A 27,431-nucleotide genomic window follows, 5' to 3' on the forward strand; every position below is an offset into this window, starting at 1 on the left:
TGTATGAGTCTAGCCTGAAGGACTCTGAAGTTGGCAGGACCCAGCGAGCCACATAACTCCAGAGCAATGCCTGAAAACGCTACAGCAAAGGGATTGTAAGCATTGTGGTCCTTGTCTAGGAGCCGCACACCATTATTAGACTGCTGAGATAGCTGGTAACTTAGGCAATGAGCAGTAAACAATAAAATTAAAAATTCCGGCATTCTTGAGAATGGTGTGGATTTTTAAGAGGTAGATTGCAAAATTGTTTGTTTTTACAATTTTTGCAATCTTTTCCCATTTAAAAAGTTGAAACAACCCCCTTAAGCTGCACACAATAGCTTAGACTACTGGACTACTTTCTGAGTTTTGGATATCTGTTTTCCTAGATAAAGTCTGTTGCTGTTTTGAGGGCATGTCTGAATCCCGTTTTCAGGGCTTTAGACGCAAGGCTCCAAGAGAGTCGGGAAACCAATACTTATCAAATAAATTATGAAAATACCTTAAAGTAATTATGCTTTTTTTCTCAGAAAATGACTGTCACTTTAATTTGCTCTTAGATATGTATTTTATGTATACACTGTAGCATAGCTGGAAAGGACAGGCTTAAATCCCAGCTCTGCAGGGTCTTGAAAAGATACACTTGTAGGGCTTTGCTAGGAACCAGGAAGTAGCTTCATAGAGTGCCAGTCTCCTGAGGGAGTGTTAGTCTACTGGATGTTGAGCAAAGCTGAGTGTGCTACTGGTGAGTGACCAGCAAAAATGTGAGCTGTAGCTGAGAGAGAGACATGCCGGGGTTTCTCTCTCAACACTTAGACCTGACACAAGTCTATGAAAAGTATCACAAATCGTGCATTTTTTCAGCAGCAGTTTTGGAAACAGTAAGACACAGGATGTTTATTTCCAGGCCTCTGTATAAATATCTAAAACAGATATCTAGGCCATTGTCAATTTCAACATACTGCACATCTAAAAATTTCTTGAAAATGTAAGTGCAATTACTATAGCAATTTTCTTATTGTTCTCTGATGCAACCAGCATCTTAGTAAATGCATCAATCTGATATAGTATCATATTGGTTACCATGTGTATGGGCCGCCTAGAAAATCTACCCTAATATTTATGTATTCAACCCAAGGATTGCCTTTTAATTTTCCAATTGCCCAAGTTCATGCCAGTCATGTCCACAAATTGCCGATGTAACTGGACAAGAAAACTGCATGCTCAGGTCCATGTGGACACTCATGTGCACTAGCACAAAGGCTACCACTGGCTCGCGTGCTGATCGTATAGCAAAAAGACTGAAAATATGTTTGAACCTGACCTTAACACTTATGTTAGATACAAATTTATTGAAATCTTGACAAAAGACCCTCTTTGAAAAAACAAAGGGCATTTTTATTTCAAAATTTTCAATTCTCTATTACCATATGCATGTTAATTCCTTTGGGAGGGAGGAACACAAGGAACACATGTCTATTAAATCACTTTTAGGGTTCATTCACACTGGTCAGTAGCCAGCGTATAACTCAGACAAGTGCTATATGATGCTTCATCTGCTAGCACTTGCTCCTATGTAACACTATGGAGCAGTGCCAAACAGCGTTTTTTTTCTCATGCCGAGTTGGCATGAGAAAAAAATTTATGCATGCTGTGATTGGCAGAATATATCGGACAGCGTGCGCCGATACAAGTCTATGAGTGCGTGTAAATCATCGGACTGCATTCGGATGTCATCCGAGTGCAGTCGATATACGCCGACTCACACAATGGAGAAGATGGAGAAATTAAGTTCTCCATCTTCTCCGCACCTGTGAGTCGATTCTCGCATGCGAGAGAATCGGATCACAGTAAGATGACACTCGGCTCACGCTCGCAGCAGAGTTTGAGTCGAGGGTCATTAGCTTATAGCATCTGATTCACTTACGTGAAAGAATCATCGGATGCTACTCGCCAGTGTGAGAGAACCCTTAGTGTAATATTAAGTGGTTATCTAAGAGAGGTTTCACTGTAGATGTAAATGTAACAACCATATGTCACCATACTTTCTTTTGCAAGCAAAGTCTTTATAGCCAACTTTTGGTGCAAATGCTCCTTAATACCCAGTATTTAGCTTTAGTAGCACTGTAGACTGAATGGAGACACTATTCGGGAGGTCATTATGAAGCCAGTTATTTATGGATTAGTGGAGGTCAATATCTTAACAAAATAGAAGCCAGAGAAATAAACCACTAGTATTTATAACTATTTGCAGACTACGTAACATACTTTTGAACAGCGGGGTGAGACTTTAAGGATGCAGCAGATGAGGTCACACTTGATGCTGAGGACAAGTCGTGATTTTCCAGAGCTTGGCTTTCAGGATGGAATTTTCTTCTTAATGGCTTGGTAGGTGGGTGGTTCAATAGGATCTCCTGTAAGAAAAAATAAGTTTTATAAATATTTTCACTTTCTTTTTTAATTAAATGCATTTTGGAAAATGTTGCATTTTAGAATGTTAGTTTCAGTGAAGCTAAATTCAATTTTTTGCTGCCAATTTTAATATATTATGGAAGTGCATCATACACCATTACCTAAATTATCCCTTTTTAACTTCCCTTGTGAACAGGAACAATGTGGGTCACAGCAGGGAATTAAGTCAAATTTCCTGTCACGGCCTATGAGAGATGTCAGCAGAAATAGGCTATATTTTATCTCAGTCTGCATCCCATTAAGGAGGCAGAAAGTTTGTCGGGATACACTGACAGTCATTGTGGCGATTTCCCATGTACAAAATACCATAATTGTGAAAAATCACACTTTCAACTATAGTTTTAACACCCCATTTCTATGACATATAGGTAAGGCTTGGTCCATATAACATTTCATCTCCACATCCCTAACTCAGTCTGGGGTCTTCGGTCTGGGGGAGCCACTAAGCACAATGCAGTGGAGTCTAAAGCCTCTAAGTTTGGACTCTGTATGGCCTTGTTTCATTGAGTGTCCATCTTTTTAGCCTGACACAATAGTGTAGTCTACTAAGGACATGGAGCCGAAATGCAATGTGAACCCATAGTATGTCCTGAGGAACACAGAGTAAAAGTGAGATTGAGAAGTTTCCTTTTATAAAGCATGGAGTGTCTTTATTATCATCACAAGAAGTTCTTTTTTAGTGGCTCTTATAATCTCGATATTAATAACCAGTCCTCCAGTTATTTACCCAAAAATGTCTAATAATGTCCTATTCATTAACATGTATTGAAATGAAACTATAAGACATGGCTTCTGGTAATTCATGACCTGTAAAAAGATATTTGGAGAATCTGAATTATTTGTGAAATTCAATAGTGTGACCAATGAGTATGACTTTCTCAGGCCAAGTGAGAACACCTCTGTCATATGCTTCATTATGAACAGAGTGATCAATGTCATGGAAAGCATCCCTAAGGACAATATATCAAATAACCATGACCCCTTTGAAACTATAGAAATATGTTCATTTAAGCCCCCTCTCTATCTAAATAAGTAGGGGCAGGGTATAGTTAAGAATCAATAAAAAGCTGATGAACCGCCCTCATAGTGTCTAAAGCACATAATAAATATGGAAGAATACTGGTACATTCAGTTCACTAAATATTTCCTAATCTGACAGACAGTTTGGCTTTTCTGAAGAATAATGAAGTATCAGTATTTTTCTGACTAAGTAAATGTAAGACATCAGCATATGGATAACTATAAAAATCCCTTCTCCTGCTTCTAATTGGAAGCTGTGGAATACATAAAGTAATGAATGTGGGTTTGTAAAGTGTAAAGGAAATTGGAGATAAACTTGTGAGTGATGGATAACATTGCGACAGTAAGAACGCCTGATTTACCTTTTTGGCCGGACTGCTTTCTTCTGTCTGTGGCGACATTTTATTAGTCTGCAATTCGATCTCCACGGCTCGTTCATTCTGTAGAATAGAGAGTATTGGCCTCATTAGACAGAACGACTGGAAGGTGAGCTTGTTTAAAGATGAGAAATAAATGGAAACAGATATACTGATGTACGCAATGCCATTATTACACCATGTAAGTGGTGGATTGTACAAACCAAATACAAATATTTTTAGGGGTTTTAAAAGGTTCAGTACTAATTTCTATAACAATATATCTATGAAAAAATCTCAAAGGTTCCTAGTGTACCACATGTAGAAAGCAGCCACGTTGGATCTAATGCTCAATAAAGGCTCATGAAGATGTCTGCAAATCTATCCGATCTTGGACTGCAATGCACGGACTAGACACAGGTCTCCCGACCGGAGCATGATGGCTTCATTTATTTCTATGATGCTGTCACGCTCAAGTAGGGAGAACCGAAGCCAGTCCATGCACTGCCGTCCAAGATTGGACCAATCTGCACAAACATCTGCATGAGCCCTTACTCAGTAATAAATGGGGGTGGAGGACTCAATAAAAAAAATCTTTGATCTAAAACAAATTATAAATGCTGTCGTCTGCAGTGTTGCTACATGGTTTGTGTCTACCCAACATTGACAATGTCTGCCCTCACAAGTGGCTAGACTGGTGGGAGTCTGAAAACCATAAGTTTGGAAACCCACAGAACTCTGATATCACTTTTAAGGGTATGTACACATGACAACTTTTACAGGCGGGAGAACCCAACGAGTTTTATAAGAGACAGAAGCTTCAAGAAACTCCAGTGTTTTTTCCTGAAGAGTCTTTTTTAGCTTTTTTTTGTTGTTGTTTCCTGATCAATTTTCTACTGTATTTAACCACTTGCAGTTTTTTTGAGTGTTTTTTCAGCATTTTTGTGGCTTTTTTTTTTATTTGTACTTAATTCAACAATAAAAAAACTGGTAGTGTTTTTTTCGCAAAAATATTGTCAAAACGCTCAAAAAGATGCCAAAGTTTCTTTTAAGCCTTTCAATTGATTTCTATTATAAAGTATAGAGTGTCTTCAGAGAGAAAAACACCTTAAGAATGGTCAGCTCACTTCTTTTAACCAATTGTGTCCGCAAAAGAAAAATCAGTGAGACATGTCTGTTTCTGATCTAAGTCACAAATTAAAATAACCCATACAAATCTATGGGTCCATAAAATCATGATCCACACATGGATGCCATCTGTTTGAAATACACCTGCTGTCCATTTTTTATATTATAATTGATAGGAGATGTTTTACAATTTTTTTTTAAAGTATACAAGAAAATCTAATTTTTGGTAAGTATGCAACTAAATTATTATGTCCCTTCTTGCGCCTAATCTTATTGTTGCTCCATAAATATCTGGAAGCCTATTCCCATTGCTGACTATAATGTAAGGGGTCCTCAGTAAATTATTTTAGCATCTACTGTCATTTTGGCACTTGGGATAATCTATAGCTATTTCCTCTGATTGCAGCAAACACATCCCCATTCAACCTGACCAAATGGGCATTTTGATTTAATACAACCGCAAGACACCTCAGGATCCGGACCCCCACCAATGTGTAGCCAATTCAAATGCCTTTACTAAATATGAAAAATCAAGAAGAAAGTTTAGTTACTCTTTAAATAAGTTGGGGTATGTTTTGTCAGACTTTGTAGACAAGGGCATAATTGAATCTGCTATGAAAAGAGACACACCTGAGGGGGGGGGGGGGTGCAGCTATCCACGCATAAGCTGTAGAAACAAGCCTATTAAGATACAGAACACTGAATTTCTGGCCCAGAAATTATTGTAATAAATCTGCTGAAATATATTTGCAGCACCTATGTAAACAGTAGACGTCTTACAGAGAACATAATGTTCTATGTGCACAGAACGACCCCATAGAGGATCGTGCTGTGCACATGGAAGTGCTATAAGTCTGGTATATACACACATATTTATTATATACACTGCTCAAAAAAATAAAGGGAACACTCAAATAACACATCCTAGATCTGAATGAATGAAATATTCTCATTGAATACTATGTTTTGTACAAAGTTGAATGTGCTGACAACAAAATCACACAAAAATCATCAATGGAAATCAAATTTATTAACCAATGGAGGCCTGGATTTGGAGTCACCCCCAAAATGAAAGTGGAAAAACACACTGCAGGCTGATCCAACTTTGATGTAATGTCCTTAAAACAAGTCAAAATGAGGCTCAGTATTGTGTGTGGCCTCCACGTGCCTGTATGACCTCCCTACAACGCCTGGGCATGCTCCTGATGAGGTTGCGGATGGTCTCCTGTGGGATCTCCTCCCAGACCTGGACTAAAGCATCCGCCAACTCCTGGACAGTCTGTGGTGCAACGTGACGTTGGTGGATGGAGAGAGACATGATGTCCCAGATGTACTCAATCGGATTCAGGTCTGGGGAATGGGCTGGCCAGTCCATAGCTTCAATGCCTTCATCTTGCAGGAACTGCTGACACACTCCAGCCACATGAGGTCTGGCATTGTCCTGCATTAGGAGGAACCCAGGGCCAACCGCACCAGCATATGGTCTCACAAGGGGTCTGAGGATCTCATCTCGGTACCTCATGGCAGTCAGGCTACCTCTGGCGAGCACATGGAGGGTTGTGCGGCCCTCCAAAGAAATGCCACCCCACACCATTACTGACCCACTGCCAAACCAGTCATGCTGAAGGATGTTGCAGGTAGCAGATGGCTCTCTACGGCGTCTCCAGACTCTGTCACGTCTGTCACATGTGCTCAGTGTGAACCTGCTTTCATTTGTGAAGAGCACAGGGCGCCAGTGGCAACTTTGCCAATCCTGGTGTTCTGTGGCAAATGCCAAGCGTCCTGCACGGTGTTGGGCTGTGAGCACAACCCCCATCTGTGGACGTCGGGCCCTCATACCACCCTCATGGAGTCGGTTTCTAACCGTTTGTGCAGGCACATGCACATTTGTGGCCTACTGGAGGTCACTTTGCAGGGCTCTGGCAGTGCTCCTCCTGTTCCTCCTTGCACAAAGGGAGAGGTAGCGGTCCTGCTGCTGGGTTGTTGCCCTCCTATGGCCCCCTACACGTCTCCTGGTGTACTGGCCTGTCTCCTGATAGAGCCTCCAGCCTCTGGACACTACGCTGACAGACACTGCAAACCTTCTTGCCACAGCTCGCATTGATGTGCCATCCTGGATGAGCTGCACTACCTGAGCAACTTCTGTGGGTTGTAGAGTCCGTCTCATGCTACCAAGAGTGTGAAAGCACAACCAACATTCAAAAGTGACCAAAACATCAGTCAGAAAGCATTGGTACTGATCTGTGGTCCTCACCTGCAGAACCACTCCTTTATTGAGGGTGTCTTGATAATTGCCAATAATTTCCATCTATTGTCTTTTCCATTTGCACAACAGCATGTGAAATTGATTGTCAATCAGTGTTGCTTCCTAAGTGGACAGTTTGATTTCACAGAAGTTTGATTTACTTGGAGTTATATTCTGTTGTTTAAGTGTTCCCTTTATTTTTTTGAGTAGTGTATATATATACATATATACAGTTATATGAAAAAGTTTGGGCACCCCTATTAATCTTAAGCTTAATGTTTTATAAAAATTGGTGTTTTTGCAACAGCTATTTCAGTTTGATATATGTAATAACTGTTGGAAACAGTAATGTTTCTGCCTTGAAATGAGGTTTATTGTACTAACAGAAAATGTGCAATTTGCATTCAAACAAAATTTGACAGGTGCATAAGTATGGGCACCTCACCAGAAAAGTGACATTAATATTTAGTAGATCCTCCTTTTGCAAAAATAACAGCCTCTAGTCGCTTCCTGTAGCTTTTAATGATTTCTTGGATCCTGGATGAAGGTATTTTTGACCATTCCTCTATACAAAACAATTCCGGTTTAGTTAAGTTTGATGGTCGCCGAGCATGGACAGCCCTCTTCAAATGATCCCACAGATGTTCAATGATATTCAGGTCTGGGGACTGGGATGGCCATTCCAGAACATTGTAATTGTTCCTCTGCATGAATGCCTGAGTAGATTTGGAGCGGTGTTTTGGATCATTGTCTTGCTGAAAGATCCATCCCCTGCGTAACTTCAACTTTGTCACCGATTCTTGAACATTATTGTCAAGAATCTGCTGATACTGAGTGGAATCCATGCGTCCCTCAACTTTAACAAGATTCCCGGTGCCGGCATTGGCCACACAGCCCCAAAGCATGGTGGAACCTCCACCAAATTTTACTGTGGGTAGCAAGTGTTTTTCTTGGAATGCTGTGTTTTTTTGCCGCCATGCATAACGCCTTTTTGTATGACCAAACAACTCAATCTTGGTTTCATAAGTCCACAGGACCTTCTTCCAAAAAGAAATTGGCTTCTCTAAATGTGCTTTTGCATACCTCAGCCGACTCTGTTTGTGGCGTGTTTGCAGAAACGGCTTCTTTCGCATCACTCTCCCATACAGCTTCTCCTTGTGCAAAGTGCGTTGTATAGTTGACCGATGCACAGTGACACCATCTGCAGCAAGTTGATGCTGCAGCTCTCTGGAGGTGGTCTGAGGATTGTCCTTGACTGATCTCACCATTCTTCTTCTCTGCCTCTCTGATGTTTTTCTTGGCCTGCCACTTCTGGCCTTAACAAGAACTGTCCCTGTGTTCTTCCATTTACTTACTATGTTCCTCACAGTGGAAACTGACAGGTTAAATCGCTGAGACAGCTTTTTGTATCCTTCCCCTGAACAACTATGTTGAATAATCTTTGTTTTCAGATGATTTGACAGTTGTTTTGAGGAGCCCATGATGCCACTCTTCAGAGGAGATTCAAACAGGAGAACAACTTGCAAGTGGCCACTTTAAGTAGCTTTTCTCATGATTGCATACACCTGGCTACGAAGTTCAAAGCTCAATGAGGTTACAAAACCAAAAAAAGTGCTTTAGTAAGTCAGTAAAAAGTAGGTAGGAGTATTTAAAACAAGAAAATGATAAGGATGCCCATACTTATGCACCTGTCAAATTTTGTTTGAATGCAGATTGCACATTTTCTGTTAGTACAATAAATCTCATTTCAAGGCAGAAACATTACTGTGTCCAACAGTTATTACATATATCAAACTGAAATAGCTGTTGCAAAAACACCAATTTTTATAAAACATTAAGCTTAAGATTAATAGGGGTGCCCAAACTTTTTCATATAACTGTATGTATATATATATATATATATATATATATATATATATATATATATATATATATATATATATATATATATATATATATATACACACACACACAGTACAGACCAAAAGTTTGGACACACCTTCTCATTTAAAGATTTTTCTGTATTTTCATGACTATGAAAATTGTACATTCACACTGAAGGCATCAAAACTATGAATTAACACATGTGGAATTATATACTTAACAAAAAAGTGTGAAACAACTGAAAATATGTCTTATATTCTAGGTTCTTCAAAGTAGCCACCTTTTGCTTTGATGATTGCTTTGCACACTCTTGGCATTCTCTTGATGAGCTTCAAGAGGTAGTCACCGGAAATGGTCTTCCAACAATCTTGAAGGAGTTCCCAGAGATGCTTAGCACTTGTTGCCCCTTTTGCCTTCACTCTGCGGTTCAGCTCACCCCAAACCATCTCGATTGGGTTCAGGTCTGGTGACTGTGGAGGCCAGGTCATCTGGCGTAGCACCCCATCACTCTCCTGCTTGGTCAAATAGACCTTACACAGCCTGGAGGTGTGTTTGGGGTCATTGTCCTGTTGAAAAATAAATGATGGTCCAACTAAACGCAAACCGGATGGAATAGCATGCCGCTGCAAGATGCTGTGGTAGCCATGCTGGTTCAGTATGCCTTCAATTTTGAATAAATCCCCAACAGTGTCACCAGCAAGGCACCCCCACACCATCACACCTCCTCCTCCATGCTTCACGGTGGGAACCATGCATGTAGAGTCCATCCGTTCACCTTTTCTGCGTCGCACAAAGACACGGTGGTTGGAACCAAAGATCTCAAATTTGGACTCATCAGACCAAAGCACAGATTTCCACTGGTCTAATGACCATTCCTTATGTTCTTTAGCAAAAACAAGTCTTTTCTGCTTGTTGCCTGCCCTTAGCAGTGGTTTCCTATCTGCTATTTTACCATGAAGGCCTGCTGCACAAAGTCTCTTCTTAACAGTTGTTGAAGAGATGTGTCTGCTGCTAGAACTCTGTGTGGCATTGACCTGGTCTCTAATCTGAGCTGCTGTTAACCTGCGATTTCTGAGGCTGGTGACTCCGATAAACTTATCCTCAGAAGCAGAGGTGACTCTTGGTCTTCCTTTCCTGGGATGGTCCTCATGTTTGACAGTTTCTTTGTAGCGCTTGATGGTTTTTGCAACTGCACTTGGGGACAATTTCAAAGTTTACCCAATTTTTCTGACTGACTGACCTTCATTTCTTGAAGTAATGATGGCCACTCGTTTTTCTTTACTTAGCTGCTTTTTTCTTGCCATAATACAAATTCTAACAGTCTATTCAGTAGGACTATCAGCTGTGTATCCACCAGACTTCTGCACAACACAACTGATGGTCCCAATCCCATTTATAAGGCAAGTAATCCCACTTATTAAACCTGACAGGGCACACCTGTGAAGAGAAAACCATTTCCGGTGACTACCTCTTGAAGCTCATCAAGAGAATGCCAAGAGTGTGCAAAGCAGTCATCAAAGCAAAAGGTGGCTACTTTGAAGAACCTAGAATATAAGACATATTTTCAGTTGTTTCACACTTTTTTGTTAAGTATGTAATTCCACATGTGTTAATTCATAGTTTTGATGCCTTCAGTGAGAATGTACAATTTTCAAAGTCATGAAAATACAGAAAAATCTTTAGATGAGGTGTGTCCAAACTTTTGGTCTGTACTGTATATATATATATATATATATATATATATATATATATATATATATATATATATATATACAGTACAGACCAAAAGTTTGGACACACCTTCTCATTTAAAGATTTTTCTGTATTTTCATGACTATGAAAATTGTACATTCACACTGAAGGCATCAAAACTATGAATTAACACATGTGGAATTATATACTTAAAAAAAAGTGTGAAACAACTGAAAATATGTCTTAAACTCTAGGTTCTTCAAAGTAACCACCTTTTGCTTTGATGACTGCTTTACACACTCTTGGCATTCTCTTGATGAGCTTCAAGAGGTAGTCACCGGAAATGGTTTTCACTTCACAGGCGTGCCCTGTCAGGTCTAATAAGTGGGATTTCTTGCCTTATAAATGGGGTTGGGACCATCAGTTGTGTTGTGCAGAAATCAGGTAGATACACAGCTGATAGTCCTACTGACTAGACTGTTAGAATTTGTATTATGGCAAGAAAAAAGCAGCTAAGTAAAGAAAAACGAGTGGCCATCATTACTTTAACAAATGAAGGTCAGTCAGTGTGAAAAATTGGGCAAACTTTGAAAGTGTCCCCAAGTGCAGTTGTAAAAACCATCAAGCGCTACAAAAAAACTGGCTCACATGAGGACCGCCCCAGGAAAGGAAGACCAATAGTCACCTCTGCTTCTGAAGATAAGTTTATCCGAGTTACCAGCCTCAGAAATCGCAGGTTAACAGCAGCTCAGATTAGAGACCAGGTCAATGCCACACAGAGTTCTAGAAGCAGACACATTTCTACAACAACTGTTAAGAGGAGACTTTGTGCAGCAGGCCTTCATGGTAAAATAGCTGATAGGAAACCACTGCTAAGGACAGGCAACAAGCAGAAGAGACTTGTTTGGGCTAAAGAACACAAGGAATGGACATTAGACGAGTGGAAATCTGTGCTTTGGTCTGATGAGTCGAAATTTGAGATATTTGGTTCCAACCACCGTGTCTTTGTGTGACGCAGAAAAGGTGAACGGATGGACTCTACATGCCTGGTTCCCACCGTGAAGCATGGAGGAGGAGGTGTGATGGTGTGGGGGTGCTTTGCTGGTGACACTGTTGGGGTTTTGTTCAAAATTGAAGGCATACTGAACCAGCATGGCTACCACAGCATCTTGCAGCGGCATGCTATTCCATCCGTTTTGCATTTAGTTGGACCATCATTTATTTTTCAACAGGGCAATGACCCCAAACACACCTCCAGGCTGTGTAAGGGCTATTTGACCAAGTAGGAGAGTGATGGGGTGCTATGCCAGATGACCTGGCCTCCACAGTCACCAGACCTGAACCCAATCGAGATGGTTTGGGGTGAGCTGGACCACAGAGTGAAGGCAAAAGGGCCAACAAGTGTTAAGCATCTCTGGGAACTCCTTCAAGATTGTTGGAAGACCATTTCCGGTGACTACCTCTTGAAGCTCATCAAGAGAATGCCAAGAGTATGCAAAGCAGTCATCAAAGCAAAAGGTGTCTACTTTGAAGAACCTAGAATATAAGACATATTTTCTGTTGTTTCACACTTTTTTGATAAGTATATCATTCTACATGTGTTAATGCATAGTTTTGATGCCTTCAGTGTGTATGTACAATTTTCATAGTCATGAAAATACAGAAAAATCTTTAAATACGAAGGTGTGTCCAAACTTTTGGTCTGTACTGTATATATATATATATATATATATATATATATATATATATATATATATATATTGACCCCTGCCGTATGTACAGTGAATGCAGTGAACATTAGTGTGCATGAATAAACTCAAGTTGCTGTTTCAATAAGCTTTATTTATAGATCTTGACAATACATTTAGGATGTGCTTAAAGTGCCACCTAGTGGAATATTTTGTTAACATGTGAATATTCTGTATAAAGAAAAATTGACAACAGGATTACTATTTTAAAGATTATATAATAAGCATAGTAATTGATAGTTATAATTAATATTACAATATATTATTTCATGTTTTAATTAAATAGATGTATATGCTGAATGTCCATCTAGTGCTATTAAACTCTCATGTCATAGACTAATTTTTCTATTTACAAGGAATTATGTATTTTGCACTTCTATTGCAGATAAAACTTGCAGACGCGATTCTAAAAAAGAAATATAAAAATGTTTGGGGGTGCTCTATTGAAATAGACTGAGGACCAGACTCTTCCAATGTGACAGGACTGGATTCATGTATCACCAGTGAGCAGCACTTTGTTTTTTCGACATCCTAATAAAACACCTTATTAAAGAAGCACTGTCAGCCAAAATATTATCCCCTAATCCTTTCTAATTATGTATGTGATGTAGTGTATGTGCATTAAAATTCTTACCAATCGCCGTCTTTCCCAGTTTCCAGAATGGCTCCAGTCCTATTCTGGATCACATGACTTCAAATCACACTATACGGATCACACTTGGGTTTAAGTGTGATCTGGAGGTCGCTTTCCTAATGTATGTCTATGTAGCCTTGTTTGGAGACTCAATAGGTTTATACTGGTGGAAGTAGCACGTCCCCACACAATGGTCTCTGTGTGAATTGACAAGGACCGGAGCAGTGCTGGAAACCAGGGAGGATAGTGATCGTTAAGTATTTTAATACACCTACACTCCACTCACCCAGGGGCCCCCAGCGAGTGGCGTGTTGCTAATAGCGGCAGACCACGCGACCAATATGGGACCCGTAAGTTGAGGAGGGGGGACTGATGCCAGCGACGGCTCCAGGCACCCCTGCCCGGCATCGCACATTCAACTGTATCGGCATCCAAAATGCCATAACAGTTGAAAGCAATGATGGAAGAAGGAAGCCGTCTGCTCCCTCCATTCTCACTCTCCCTCGGCATCTGACGTCTCAGCCAGCAGGCGCGATGACGTCACTTCATCACGCCACACTGTGCTGGGCAGTGGAGCTGCTAAGGAGACACGCTGCGGAGACCGGAGCAGCGGGGGAATGGGGAGAGGTGAGTATTTTTTTTTTAAATCAGTGAGTACATTATGGTGACCATAATACTATATGGAGGACTATGGGGGGTGCATTATACGGGCACAATGAAGTCACTACATGGCATCCACTGTGCTGAGATATGCGGTGCTTAGAACGCTCGCTGTGGAGACTGGAGCAGAGGGGGAACGAGGAGGAGAGGTGAGTATTGTGTCTTTTTTTAAATCAGTGACATTGACGGAGCCAGAATACTGTATGGAGGACTATAGGGAGTGCATTAGACTGTATGGAGGACTACGGGGTGCATTATACTATATGTAGGACTATGGGGTATGCATTATACTATATGAAGGACTATGAGATGCATTATACACTGCTCAAAAAAATAAAGGGAACACTCAAATAACACATCCTAGATCTGAATGAATGAAATATTCTCATTGAATACTTTGTTCTGTACAAAGTTGAATGTGCTGACAACAAAATCACACAAAAATCATCAATGGAAATCAAATTTATTAACCAATGGAGGGCTGGATTTAGAGTCACCCCCAAAATTAAAGTGGAAAAACACACTACAGGCTGATCCAACTTTGATGTCATGTCCTTAAAACAAGTCAAAATGAGGCTCAGTATTGTGTGTGGCCTCCACGTGCCTGTATGACCTTCCTACAACGCCTGGGCATGCTCCTGATGAGGTTGCGGATGGTCTCCTGTGGGATCTCCTCCCAGACCTGGACTAAAGCATCTTCCAACTCCTGGACAGTCTGTGGTGCAACGTGACGTTGGTGGATGGAGCGAGACATGATGGCCCAGATATGCTCAATCGGATTCAGGTCTGGGGAACGGGCGGGCCAATCCATAGCTTCAATGCCTTCATCTTGCAGGAACTGCTGACACACTTCAGCCACATGAGGTCTGGCATTGTCCTGCATTAGGAGGAACCCAGGGCCAACCGCACCAGCATATGGTCTCACAAGGGGTCTGAAGATCTCATCTCGGTACCTAATGGCAGTCAGGCTACCTCTGGCGAGCACATGGAGGGCTATGCGGCCCTCCAAAGAAATGCCACCCCACACCATTACTGACCCACTGCCAAACCGTTCATGCTGAAGGATGTTGCAGGTAGCAGATCACTCTCTACGACGTCTCCAGACTCTCACGTCTGTCACATGTGCTCAGTGTGAACCTGCCTTCATCTGTAAAAAGCACAGGGCGCCAGTGGCGATTTTGCCAATCCTGGTGTTCTGTGGCAAATGCCAAGCGTCCTGCACGGTGTTGGGCTGTGAGCAACCCCATCTGTGGATGTCGGGCCCTCATATCACCCTCATGGAGTCGGTTTCTAACCGTTTGTGCAGACACATGCACATTTGTGGCTTGCTGAAGGTCATTTTGCAGGGCTCTGGCAGTGCTCCTCCTGTTCCTCCTTGCACAAAGGTGGATATAGCGGTCCTGCTGCTGTCTTGTTGCCATCCTACGGCCCTCTCCACATCTCCTGGTGTACTGGCCTGTCTCCCAGTAGCGCCTCCAGCCTCTGGACACTACGCTGACAGACACAGCAAACCTTCTTGCCACAGCTCGCATTGATGTGCCATCCTGGATGAACTGCACTACCTGAGCAACTTCTGTGGGTTTGTAGAGTCCGTCTCATGCTACCACAAGTGTGAAAGCACAACCAACATTCAAAAGTGACCAAAACATCAGCCAAAAAGCATTGGTACTGAGATGTGGTCTGTGTTCCCCACCTGCAGAACCACTCCTTTATTGAGGGTGTCTTGATAATTGCCAATAATTTCCATCTATTGTCTTTTCCATTTGCACAACAGCATGTGAAATTGATTGTCAATCAGTGCTGCTTCCTAAGTGGACAGTTTGATTTCACAGAAGTTTGATTTACTTGGAGTTATACGTGTTTAAGTGTTACCTTTATTTTTTTGAGCAGTGTACTATATGGAGGATTATGTGGGGCCGACTATACTATATGGAAGGCAATGTGGTGACAATTATAATATTTGGAGTGCTCTGTGGGGCCCATTATAACATATGGAGGGTTGTGTGGGGACCAGTATAATATTGGAGGGCTATGTGGAGGTCATTATAATATTTGGGGGCCATTATACTATATGGAGGGCTATGTGGGAGGCTTTATACTTTATGGAGGGCTATGTGGGGCCATTATACTGTATGTGAGCAATTATACAGTGTGAAGGTTTGTGAGGGGTCCATCATACTGTGTGGAGGGCTGTGAGGGGACCATTATACTGTGTAGGGCTGTGTGGAGGCCAATTATACTGTTTGAAGGGCTGTGTGGGATCCATTATACTATGTCTCTGTATGTATGTGCTTTGTCCATGGATGTGTCGGTATGTATGTGTTACGTCCATGCATGTGTCGGTATGTATATGCTAAGTCCATGCATGTATCTTTATGTATGTGCTCCGTGTATGCATGCGTCTGTATGTAGGTGCTCTGTATACATGTATCTGTATGTACGCACTTGTCTGTACGTATGTGCTGTGTATACATGTATCTGTATGTATGTGCTCTAGGTATATGTGTGTGCTATGTGTATATACATGAGTGTGCAACATGCAGTTTGTGTATACATGTATGTCACATACTGTGTGTGTTTGGCATCCACATTTATAAATACTGGTAGCACAGGCCATAGTCCATAGGTGTCAATAGGTGTAAACATCAGCAATCGACCAATGAACAAGCAAAATGCTGTCTATTCATTGGGTGATTTGATTGTTTATGCCAGAACAAAAATCATTGCCCGATGTAAACTGCAGATGTGCTGCTGATAACATGATACTGTATGGAGACAGACTGATCTATTATTGATCGTTCTGTCCCCATCATTCTTCCTCACCGGCATCGGCCACCCGCTACTGTATGATCCTGTATGCAGTGAGTGGAGGAGGAGACACACTGACACCTGCACACACTGACACTGTGCATGCTCTCGGATCCTTCGATGTCAGTGTGTGCAGAGTTGGGGATTCAATTCAGGCATTGCTTCAAAGCGAACGCTGTCAATCAACATAAGGGGAGGTGTGATGAATGACACCGGAGAGATCTCGCAGAATCCCACCGCTGCCACCACATCTGACGAACCCTCATCTCGCCTCCCCACCTGATGTCATTATTACGTCAGAGGGATCACGCAGTATGGTTTCCTCACTTGCACCAACGTCACGTTCAGCACCCCCTGGGGACACGTAAGGTCAGCTTGGCACAGTTTTACACAGACACCCCCTGTCCAAATGGGGAGTGAGAAAAGGTGGCCCAAGCAGCCGCTGACTTGGCACCATACTCGCTCACAACCCTGACAGGCTCAGAGGTTCCTTTCACTAGTACCAGTGAAACAGAGCCCTGCCAGCCCGGTAGGACTGCCACCAGTTCCTTGTTAGATATAAGCCCCGTCCATTAACGGGGTTATATTGGGCCAAAAGCCAGCCCCAGTAGCATGTGAAGTTAAACAGACTAAGGGGGTGTGGATTCATGGATCAACATTAAAGAGCAGCCCAAGGTTGAATTATATATTTAATCACCTTAAGCAGATGAATCATGACAGTTAGTGGTGTGATGTTCGACCATGTGTGCTAGGCTCCCTGGGGGGCATGGGGCTGCCAGCTGTTCCAGTTCCTTGCAGCACATTACATGATGTGGCCCCCTCCTTTAGAAGTGAACAGCAAGCTTGACAGAGAGAGAGCACATGGCCTTGCACAAGCATTTAACACCTTGGTTGTTACTCTCTGTTCCGCTCCCGGGATGATCCTTATCCCTGGGAGCGGAACCTCCCCTGGGGTTTCTTGCTAAAACTCCCAAAACCTATGAAAGAGCATAACTTCCCATTGTAAGGTCATAGGATGGCGTTTCTGACGCCATCGGATCCGGACGGGCCCCTGTTATGTTTGGAGACCAAACATGGCTTTGTTACCTGGCTTTTACTAGCCGTTCTGCGTATCTTCCCACCGTGGGGTGCTAGAACGGATTGAAACCCTGGAAGGCGTTCAGCCCATTCCAGAGGTCTAGAAAATGTAACCGGTGTTTGGCTAGGACGTAAGATAACTCCATATACTCCTTAAATCTCTTTATGAAATTCCCATCTGACTGAATGAAGCAGTTACACAGGATACTAGCTATGGTGGAGATGGACCACCTGCTGAGCCAGGTTTCCTGTTTACAGCTACACAAGCTGAAGGAAGATTGTAATCTGCCATTAAATCCCCCCATACCCTTCACAGGAGGTAAGGAGCATTGTAATTGAAGGGTTGAATTGTGCACTAAGCTCTTAGCCACACCAAGTGTACACAGAGGTCCCCTCATTAATATATCCAATAAAATGTTTTTTTTTCGTATAAAACAAAATAGGCAAAATCTACACTACAAGTATGATTTTTATAGGGTCCAAATCCTCTACATCAGGCTTCCCCAACTACAGTCCTCAAGACCCACCAACAGGTCATGTTTTCAGGATTTCCTTAGTATTGCTCAGGTGATAATGGCAGTACCTTCCAGGCAAAAATTCCATCACCTGTCTAGTAGTTATGAAATCCTGAAAACATGACCTGCTGGTGGGCCTTGAGGACTGGAGTTAGGGAACCCTGCTTTACATGATTGCATAAACAGTTTAATTTGAGTATTGGGATTGACAGAGTCCCTTTAAAGAGTTGTCTATTACTGGACATTACATCCCCTCAATTCTTTGGTCGTTCCTTGAGGTGTCTGGCTGATGTTTACTCTCCTCTCTCCATAAAGAATAAATGAATGCCTGGCAAAATCTAGTTTTCATGTGCAAAATAGGGTCAAAAGAGATAGCGGTCAGCCAAACACAGTTATCTGATGTGTATGGCAACCATTAGAAAGGTGTTCAATATTCTTAGGATACTTTAGATAAGTATTAAAGAGGCTGTCCACTACTTTTTCATTGATGACCTATCCTTAGAATAGGTCATCAATGTCCGATCAGTCGGGGTCCGACACCTGGCACCCCCGCCGATCAGCTGTTCTCAGTGTCGGCTGCAGCGGCTGCTGGTCAGAGCTGCTCGATTGCGGAGCTGCTCCATCTTCTGATAGTGGCGGCAGGGTAGTGCACATCCACCTCCTATTCAAATCAAAAGTAGTGGACAACCTCTTTATGTATGAACAGTTTCATGTTCCTTCCCTAGGTAATATGTTACCTTAGATGCACTGGTTTTATACCTATGATAAATAAAATACAATTTAGAGATACTTTAACAGATATTGTAAAACATGTAGGAATTTTGGAAACCTGGAATAAGAATAAAACATGAACATTAAAATTAAGGCCTGCAATTTTCATACCTGTTCTTGTGACTTGAAGTCTGCAAAAATTGGCTGATGAATTTGTATCTTTTGATCGGTGTTAGTATTGGGGTAAGAAAGCTGCTAAGACAAACAAAATGATTACTGTTAGTTATAACAATAGTATAGTTTCTTCTCCTGTGAGGTGTAAAAATGTCTTTCCTGTTCTGAAGGTTTGTTACAATGTTCTAGCCTAAAGAAAATGTCTGAGCCTGGAGTCCAGACTGCTTATCTCACAAGACTGTCTACATTGCACACGGTATAGGCTACTAACATATGCCCTTATTTTGTAGTATATATAGTATTAGACTGTACATGGATGAGCTTCAGATTTCACATGAAATCTGAACAATTCTTTCTGTGCAATTCCAACATACAAAAAAATGGTGACATGCTTCATTTGGTACTGTATGCATTGCTCATAGGAGAGGAAAGGCCATACATTATAGCATTAGGCAGAACATGTACAGCAGCACACAAACAATGAAGTTCCCTAATATGCACCAAAAATATATTGACATAGGAATTTAAAAAAATATTATTAAAAATGGCCCAGGGCTTACTGTATAAAACTGTAAGCATTGTTACTATTGCACATTTGTATCTATATATTTCTTTAGAATAAACCATGAAGGATCCAAGCGATGATGGATAAATTTGCAGGACCTGTCAGTAGTCCATTTCCACTGGATAGGAAACATGCAAATTGCCTCCTCCCTGCTGGAATGCCCCGCACCTTGTCTGATTTGTTGGCTTGCCACCATGTCATTGTTGAAGCATGATGCACACATGATGTCACACCGAGCCTGCTAATCAGGTTCGAAGGTGTTGGAGATGCCAGCAGGTAGGATGTGTTCACGCCAGTCTGGATGAGAAAATGTGCTGGAGTCATACTACATGAATCAGTAGCGCCAGACGAGTGGCGTACACCTCTGCGCTTGCCTCACCACAAATCCTACTTAAGTCCCTGCTGGAGTAAGATTTGTGGTTTAATGAACGCCCCCACTCGTCATGAATTTGATGAGCGGCGGTCAACATGCCCTCTGCCCTGCCCTAGCTCCACTCACTTTGTCAGAGCTGTGTGAAAATGGCGTGAGAATGCCAAAAGTCACCCAATTTAAGAGTAGCCACCAGTTGTGCCAAAATTATGAGACTTTTCAAAGCTTTTTATGCCTGACGTAAAAGTTTTGATGGATGGGGCTCATAGTATTTACTTTTGTCTTAGTTTTACTAAATACAAATACTACCTGAGATACTACCTGTGACACACATGGTCTTGGAGGTAGTGCAGGCGGAGGAGGTATCCATCCAGCTCTAGGCGCTATGTAAACCAGAGAAAGGAATTATCTCAGGAGGATGTCATAAGTCAGATGAAATCAATAAAAAAATGTATATAATGGTATAGAACTATAATTTAGCACTTTTACATGAACTAATAATCAAAGAATTGCATTTGTATGAAGAACGCTGATCTCCAATCATTAAGCCATAGCATGGCAGTGTTCACCTGACAAAAAAGCTTGTTCATAAGCTGACTACATCTTTCATGTAGCCCAAAAAACATAGTTACAGGTAAAAGAGTGAAAAGCCTACAGATATAATTTATACCACAAATATAGTGGTATATATTCCCCGTGGCAAATGACTTTTTCATTTTCCGCGTATGCACTCAGTATAATGTAGATCTCTGTTTCTACACAACCCTTTGTAATTACGTTAATTGAAGGTGAATTACAGCTAACTACAGATTTCTGCAGAGTAAATTACAGTCTAATCTTGTCTGGCTGCCGGATATGAGAATTTATGCGTCTTTTTTACATTTAACACTGCAGTGTGCTGTAATCACAGTTTAATCTACAAAAGCAAAGATAATTCTCAGTAAATGGTAACAGTCCTCCTAAAGCATGGCACCGCTGGTTTGAGATTTGCTATAGGATGATATGTTACTATTATACAAAAAAACAACAACAAGGGGTCAAGTTTTTTGGGTATACCAACTCAATTAAGATGTCAAGAAACTCACAAGCTGCAAACTATCCTGTATGCCCCAATCACTCTTTCTACTGGTGCCTCTCTCCTATGTCAGTCCATCGCAGGGAATAGAATTCTATGTATCTAACATACAAAGCCCTTTACAACATGTGCCCTCTTCAATAACTTAACAAGTTATGATCTTTTTCCTTTCTTCTTCCTCATACACTCACCTCCATTAATTCTCCTGTGCCTGTCCCTTACTGTGAAATTCACTATCACAGGCAGTCTGCAACTCCCCTAACCTTCAGTCCTTTTAACACAAAAATCCGCTAATATGCTAAAACCTTTCAGCTGTCATACACTAGATCGCAGTTTGCCGAACAAACAGTTCTCTCCTGACTCCCCTAAAAACAAAAGGTTCGGCTAACAAAATTTCAAACAACTGACTGTCAGGGGAGAGTTGGGAAGTCCCCATACACATCAGGGGGCCATTGCTGGATTCGGACAACCTTTATCTAATGAGCATGGGGGGTCTTTACTTTAATACCATCTCTTCAGCTAGTACTGTACACAGTGTGCTCAACCCTCAACCTATCCTAGTTCTTCCTTTGTTTTACTACTATGTTGAGCATGAAAGTTTTGCACATATATTTATGCTTTCTGAAAGGAATTTTTCCCCTAACATGGGGTAATTAGTAGTGTTACGCGAACGTGCTTGGATAAGGGGTTATCCGAGCATGCTCGAATCCTAACCGATGATCTTCGGCGTGCTCGGAAAATATGTTCGCGTCTCCGCGGCAGCATGATTCATGGCTATTTCACTGCCACAACATATGCAGGATGCAGGGATTGCCTCTTTGTCAGGCAATCCCTGCATGTCTCGTGGCTGTCAAACAGCCGCGAACCATGCAGCTGCAGTGACGCGAACATATTTTCTGAGCACACCAAAGATACTCGGTTTGGACTCGAGCATGCTCGGATAACCCCTTATCCGAGCACGTTTGTGCAACACTAGTAATAAGTATCTGCCTCATGTTAGTTGTTGACTTATGTCTACTTTCAACCTTAAAAATTATTAAACTATATATGTTCTGCATTTGTACATATTTTACCACACTTTATAAAGCACCAATAATAATGATAATTATATTTACATTCAGGGAAAGTTAAAACAGGAAAGATGTAAAATATACAAACCAGGAGAGTGATGCTGTATGATTCTACTCAGGTCCAAGGAAGAAGCTCTTGAATGTGTTTTTTGTGGTCTTGGTGGTGGAGTTGGAGGCTCTTCAACTTTCTTCATGGTTTCTTCAATAGAAGTGCTAGAGTAAGACCTGAAGAATAAAGTGAAATCAACAAGATTTATTGGCTGGAATGAACTCATATTCAGGTATTTAAGAGCTCCCTTCCAAATATCTTATATTTGTAATGTAAATGTATATTATCCTGTGGTGGCGAGCATGTGTCATGATAATTGGAAGAGAAATACAAACTTTAAATCATATTGATAAAAGAAATAAAAAAACTGAGAAAGAGATCATAGCTTATTTCATAAACAAAGTGTATGTGAGCTGAGAGCTGTTGATGGTTAAATACATTTATTTTGATTTACTGTAACTTGAAAACTTGCAATAAACAAAGCAAATATGGTGGTCCATTACTTTCACCGTAAAGAAGTTGTCCCATCTTAGACATATATTGCATTGGCAGGATGTGACATGTACCTCTGACATACAGGTTCAACAACTGGGACCACTGAGACTATTTGGGAAGAGGTAAAACAAAGTCCACTGCAGATGCTACTAAATCACTTCACATATAATAGCTGCTGAATATGCTTATTGGCATATGAACAAACTTAAAGGGTTGTCTAGTTTAGAAAACCCAACTTCATGTACCCAATTAGAGAATTAATAGTTAATATAGGGGGTCCTCTGTTCAGGATCCTCCTGTCTTGGTTACAGTGGAGAGCGGTTTTTAAGGAGCGTGTCTAGCTCTGGAGAACCTATTCTGTCCTGCAATACACAGGCAATCCATTAATTTGAATTGGCACAGTGTAATACTTTATTTGCCTTGTGGTGGCGATACAGGAAAACACCTATTGTCAGGTTTACCTGCAGTGTACATCTGATCCATGGAGGTCCCAGCAGCAATACTTTATCAATAACTTTTTCTCAAGGAGTCATTCTAAGACCGGGTCTACACCGGTCAACTGGTGACATTAAATGACTTTTGATCCACAACAAGTTTTCAGATTGGCAGTCGCCTTATAGACTGTTAGACAAGCCGACAACACTTCAGATGCCAACAGAACAATTAGTAATAGATCGTTCTGTGCACCTAGGCTGCCATTGTTCTCATCAGCACATGTCCAGTTTACAAAGGACAATGTGCTGCCAAGAACAAGGATTTTTTAAGCAACCCAAAAGATGATTTCCCTGGACAACAAGCATTTTGGTCGTTTGTCAAGTGATCAGAAGCCTGTTTACACTGCACATTTAGTGGGAAATTAGCATTTCTAGGGACATTTGGACATGATAATCAGCCAATGTAAACCCGCCCAAACAAGTACCGTAGGAATTGTTCAAAGTGGAGAATCTCATTACATTTTCAGCGTATTACTACAGCCAGATGTTAATAAAGCCTCATAAAGAGGACTGAACAGATCACCTGACAGGTCTGTCTTCAATGTTTTCAGCATATATAGCATAGTATACGATTTAAAGACAAGCAGAAAATGAGGATTTAGAAAAAAAATGTAGGAACTGTTTGGCTAAATGAGAAATGTGATAGAATTGAGCCTTCCATCTACTCAGTGCAGTGATGTGCAGAGGAAAAAGTCCAGAGAGCCTTGATTAGATATCTTAGTGCCCTAAACCGCAGACTTCTCTGTCTACATGTCCCAGCCGTGAATGGACGGGACTTGCCTGATACCGATCAAAAAATACTCACTCTCGGGAAAGCGCTCCAGGTAATACCGTTTTCTTACTTCTACATAATAATGGTAATAGCGCGAGTATAAGCCAAAATGTGCAGCCAGAACATTGAGTAATCTCCTCACATGAGCTACTGATGCTTAATCTCATCCACAGAATTTAGCTGGAGAAGAGATTAATCATAGCTCCCTTGAGATGCCAGGTGATTGAGGGCAGGGGGTGCTTATCTGACACAATGACACCACTCAACACCATAGGAAGATTTGTAGTCTTTTAATAATTACTCAAATCAGATTATTTTTAAGAAACCATATTATTTCTATTAGGAGTGAATCACAACAGTTTACATCTTGGATATTATAAATAATAAAGCTGTCTAGTCATAGAATAAAAAGATAAGTCACATTGTACAATAAGCCCTGGTGTGTGCTCTTGTTCCTGGAAGACAGTCAGCAATGTAAAGGATTTCATTCTGGTTACCTATATCCAGCTACAGCTATATACCCTATACTGGTTTATCAGTCGTAATATCCGTGCACTATGGACAGTACACAGACCCAATAATACCATGGGCCTTAATCCCCCAGCCCCACTAAACAGGTACATCATTATATTTAAATGATAAAGAAATGTATATTCTAGGTGACCCCCTGAAGCAATACCACATGTGGAGTAATTGTAAAATTCACCTTCCTCTCTACTGTACAAGTTGAATTATATATACACAAGTATCTGGAATACTACCATGTTTTATAAGTGGACTAAGGAGTATTTAAACTAATGGATTTAACCTGGCTCTCACCTTTTATATTCAAAACAGGATCAAAGCATCAATTCTTCTAGGTACACTTGCACACAGTTTTTGAAGGAACACAAACAGAAGGTTGTTCCAAACATCTTGGAGAACTAACCACAGATATTGTGGACTTGTACAAATACTTCTGTCTCTTCAAGTAATCCGACACAGACTTGATCTTGTTGAAATCAGGGCTCCATGCGAGCCATATTATCACTTTCATGGCTCTCTGTTTGTTTTTTTTTAAGGTTAAGATAGTTGTTAATGACCTTGCAGTATGTTTGGAATCATTGTCCTGATACAGAATACATTTGGAGCCAATCACATGCCACCCTTATGGTAATGTATGATGGATAAGCATCTGCCTGTATTTCTCAGCACTGAGGACACCAAGAAATGGGTAATGATGAGGATCATGGACACAGAAACTGGGGGCAGAGAAAATTCAGCTGGTATTCTGGACTGATGAGTCAAAATTTGAAATATTTTAGGTACAGAAGGTAGTTTATTTGCCAAAGGACTGAAGAGTGGTACAATAATGAGTGTCTGCAAAAAAACAGTAAAGCATGGTGAAAGTTTGACACTGAATTTCAGCAACAAAGTTAGAGATTTGGTGTCTTCCATGATGAGAAAAGAAGAACAAGAAATCCTGGAAGTGATGATGTAGCTTCAAGAGAGCCATAATCTAAACATCATAAAATCTGTGTGGGAATACATGAAATGACGGAAGGATTTGCACAAGCCTACAACCACAGTAGATCTGTGGTTAGTTATCCAAGATGTTTCGAACAACCTCACTGCCACGTTCCTTCAAGGACTGTGTGCAAGTGTACTTAGAGGAAATGAAGCTCTGATGCTATTTTGAGGGCAAAGTGTTGTCACACCAGATATTGATTAGATTTAGATTTCTCTTTTGTTCATTCACTTTGCATTTTATTCATTGAAAAAATAAAATATTAACACGTCTATTTTTTAAAGCATTCTTAATTTATAGCATTTTTTCTACTGTTGCCTAAAACTATTGCACAGTTCTGTATATTATATCATTAGATGGATTTTTTTTAACGCTGACCTTTCACTTGATATTTTAATTTAAACTGAATTAAAATTTCCTCTCAGTGCATCTCAGTTGATTCCTGGAACAGTTTTTCTTTTTGGAATCTACTAGGAAGTTAATGCCATACAATATGTTTACTAGGGCTAGTATTCTCTTCCAATAACTACCTATAGAACACTCCCAGAGCATGTCCCAGATCCAGGGGGGCTGACTCAAATTTGGGGAGTTGTATCACTGTCCCGAGACATCAAAAGTATGTCCCCACTTCAGCTGTGTCTGTGTCCCCATAGACACAGCTGAATATAATGGTAGAGCAAGGAGTGGACAGGTCCTTCTTTTATTGTTCTGTCGATGGAAAGCCCTGCCAGGACCTTTGGTAATGTGACATTCTCAGGTGACTAGGCAGAGTAGAAGATTTCAGGACACAGGCAAGGTGTGTGAGTTATATACTGATGTGTGTGTTGATGTTGCAGAGCTGTGTATTTGTGTTGATGTTGCAGAGCTGTGTCTGTAGATGTAGCTGAGCGCTGTGTATTTTGATGTTCCAGAGCTGTGCGTGTATAGATGTAGCTTAGCTGTGTTGATGTAGATGAGCTGTGTTAATGTAGCTGAGCTGTGTGTGTTGATGTTGTAGAGTAGTTTGTGTTGATGTAGGGGAGCTGTGTGTTTGTTGATGTAGTAGAGCTATGTGTGGGGGGGCATCAGATTGCATGGTGGAAACATACTGTGGGAATATTGCAGTGTTGAGTGAGCATTGTTGGGGCCTTTTACTATATACCTGGAGGAATATAGTGTGTGGGGGCATCAGACTGTGTGGGACAATTCCACTGAGGGGGGCATGAAATAGGTACTACACTGTGAGGGAACACTAATGGGCTTCACTAAGAGAATATTTCTGTGTAAACACAAGGACTGGGCAAGGATAGGTTACTGGCTTAAAATAGCTATTGCCGCAAAGCGCTGAACGCAGTCCTTTGTCCGCCCTTATTCACACAGGTCACTTCTGACACATTGTAAGGTTTTCATATTAGACAGTGTAGGACTGTCCCGAATAGGGTCACCTTGCCATGGTGGGATGGGTTTTATGCTATTTTTGATTAAAAACAGTGTTACTAAGAACCCTATGTTATTTAGATGCGCTTTTGATTTTTACTTATTTAGTTACAGTAGGGTTTATGCTCATTTTGTTTCTTGTAGGTTTTGTCTGTTTTATGGCCAATGTGAACATGCTTTTACATGTTGCCTGAATACCAACTCAAATGTGTGTGTTTTTCTAATTTTTTACAGAAGACTTGGGGGCCAATTCATCAAACCATTTGCACCAAGAATCGTAGTTATGCAATAGGATGTGTGGACCTTAACAGGATGGGGAATAGTGGAGTGGTTCCCAGGAAATTCCTCATAATTTAGGCCTTTCACAAAAAGAAATATACTTTAGTGTGGCACCCCAGGGGTCTGGTTGCCACAGTGGTAGAAATACCATGTCTGAGAGCGAGCATGGGCTTTCCTGGCCAGGAGCACTATTGCATGCAACGCCTCCTGCCCCAGTCCAGGGAGGGGAGGAACCT

General features: G+C 41.2%; 1 protein-coding gene across 5 annotated transcripts in view; it reads right to left on the reverse strand.

Annotated features, from left to right (window-relative positions):
- The window catches only part of REPS2 (RALBP1 associated Eps domain containing 2), a 181,077-nt gene that overhangs the window by 9,510 nt on the left and 144,136 nt on the right, over nucleotides 1-27,431 (reverse strand). For 2 of the 5 annotated variants that reach the window (XM_073665390.1, XM_073665388.1), the window contains exons 14-18: nucleotides 22,272-22,408; nucleotides 20,348-20,421; nucleotides 19,101-19,184; nucleotides 3,834-3,911; nucleotides 2,248-2,393 (exon numbers count right to left, since the gene is read on the reverse strand). In XM_073665390.1, the coding sequence (XP_073521491.1) occupies nucleotides 2,248-2,393; nucleotides 3,834-3,911; nucleotides 19,101-19,184; nucleotides 20,348-20,421; nucleotides 22,272-22,408 (519 nt within the window). The remainder of the gene's footprint in view (nucleotides 1-2,247; nucleotides 2,394-3,833; nucleotides 3,912-19,100; nucleotides 19,185-20,347; nucleotides 20,422-22,271; nucleotides 22,409-27,431) is intronic. The other 3 variants (XM_073665392.1, XM_073665391.1, XM_073665389.1) reach the window with 3 other exon arrangements.

The sequence above is a fragment of the Phyllobates terribilis genome, unplaced genomic scaffold, assembly GCF_046119375.1.
Source record: "Phyllobates terribilis strain yellow unplaced genomic scaffold, ASM4611937v1 Scaffold_2__4_contigs__length_985480577, whole genome shotgun sequence".
In the NCBI taxonomy this organism is placed as follows: Eukaryota; Metazoa; Chordata; class Amphibia; order Anura; family Dendrobatidae; genus Phyllobates; species Phyllobates terribilis.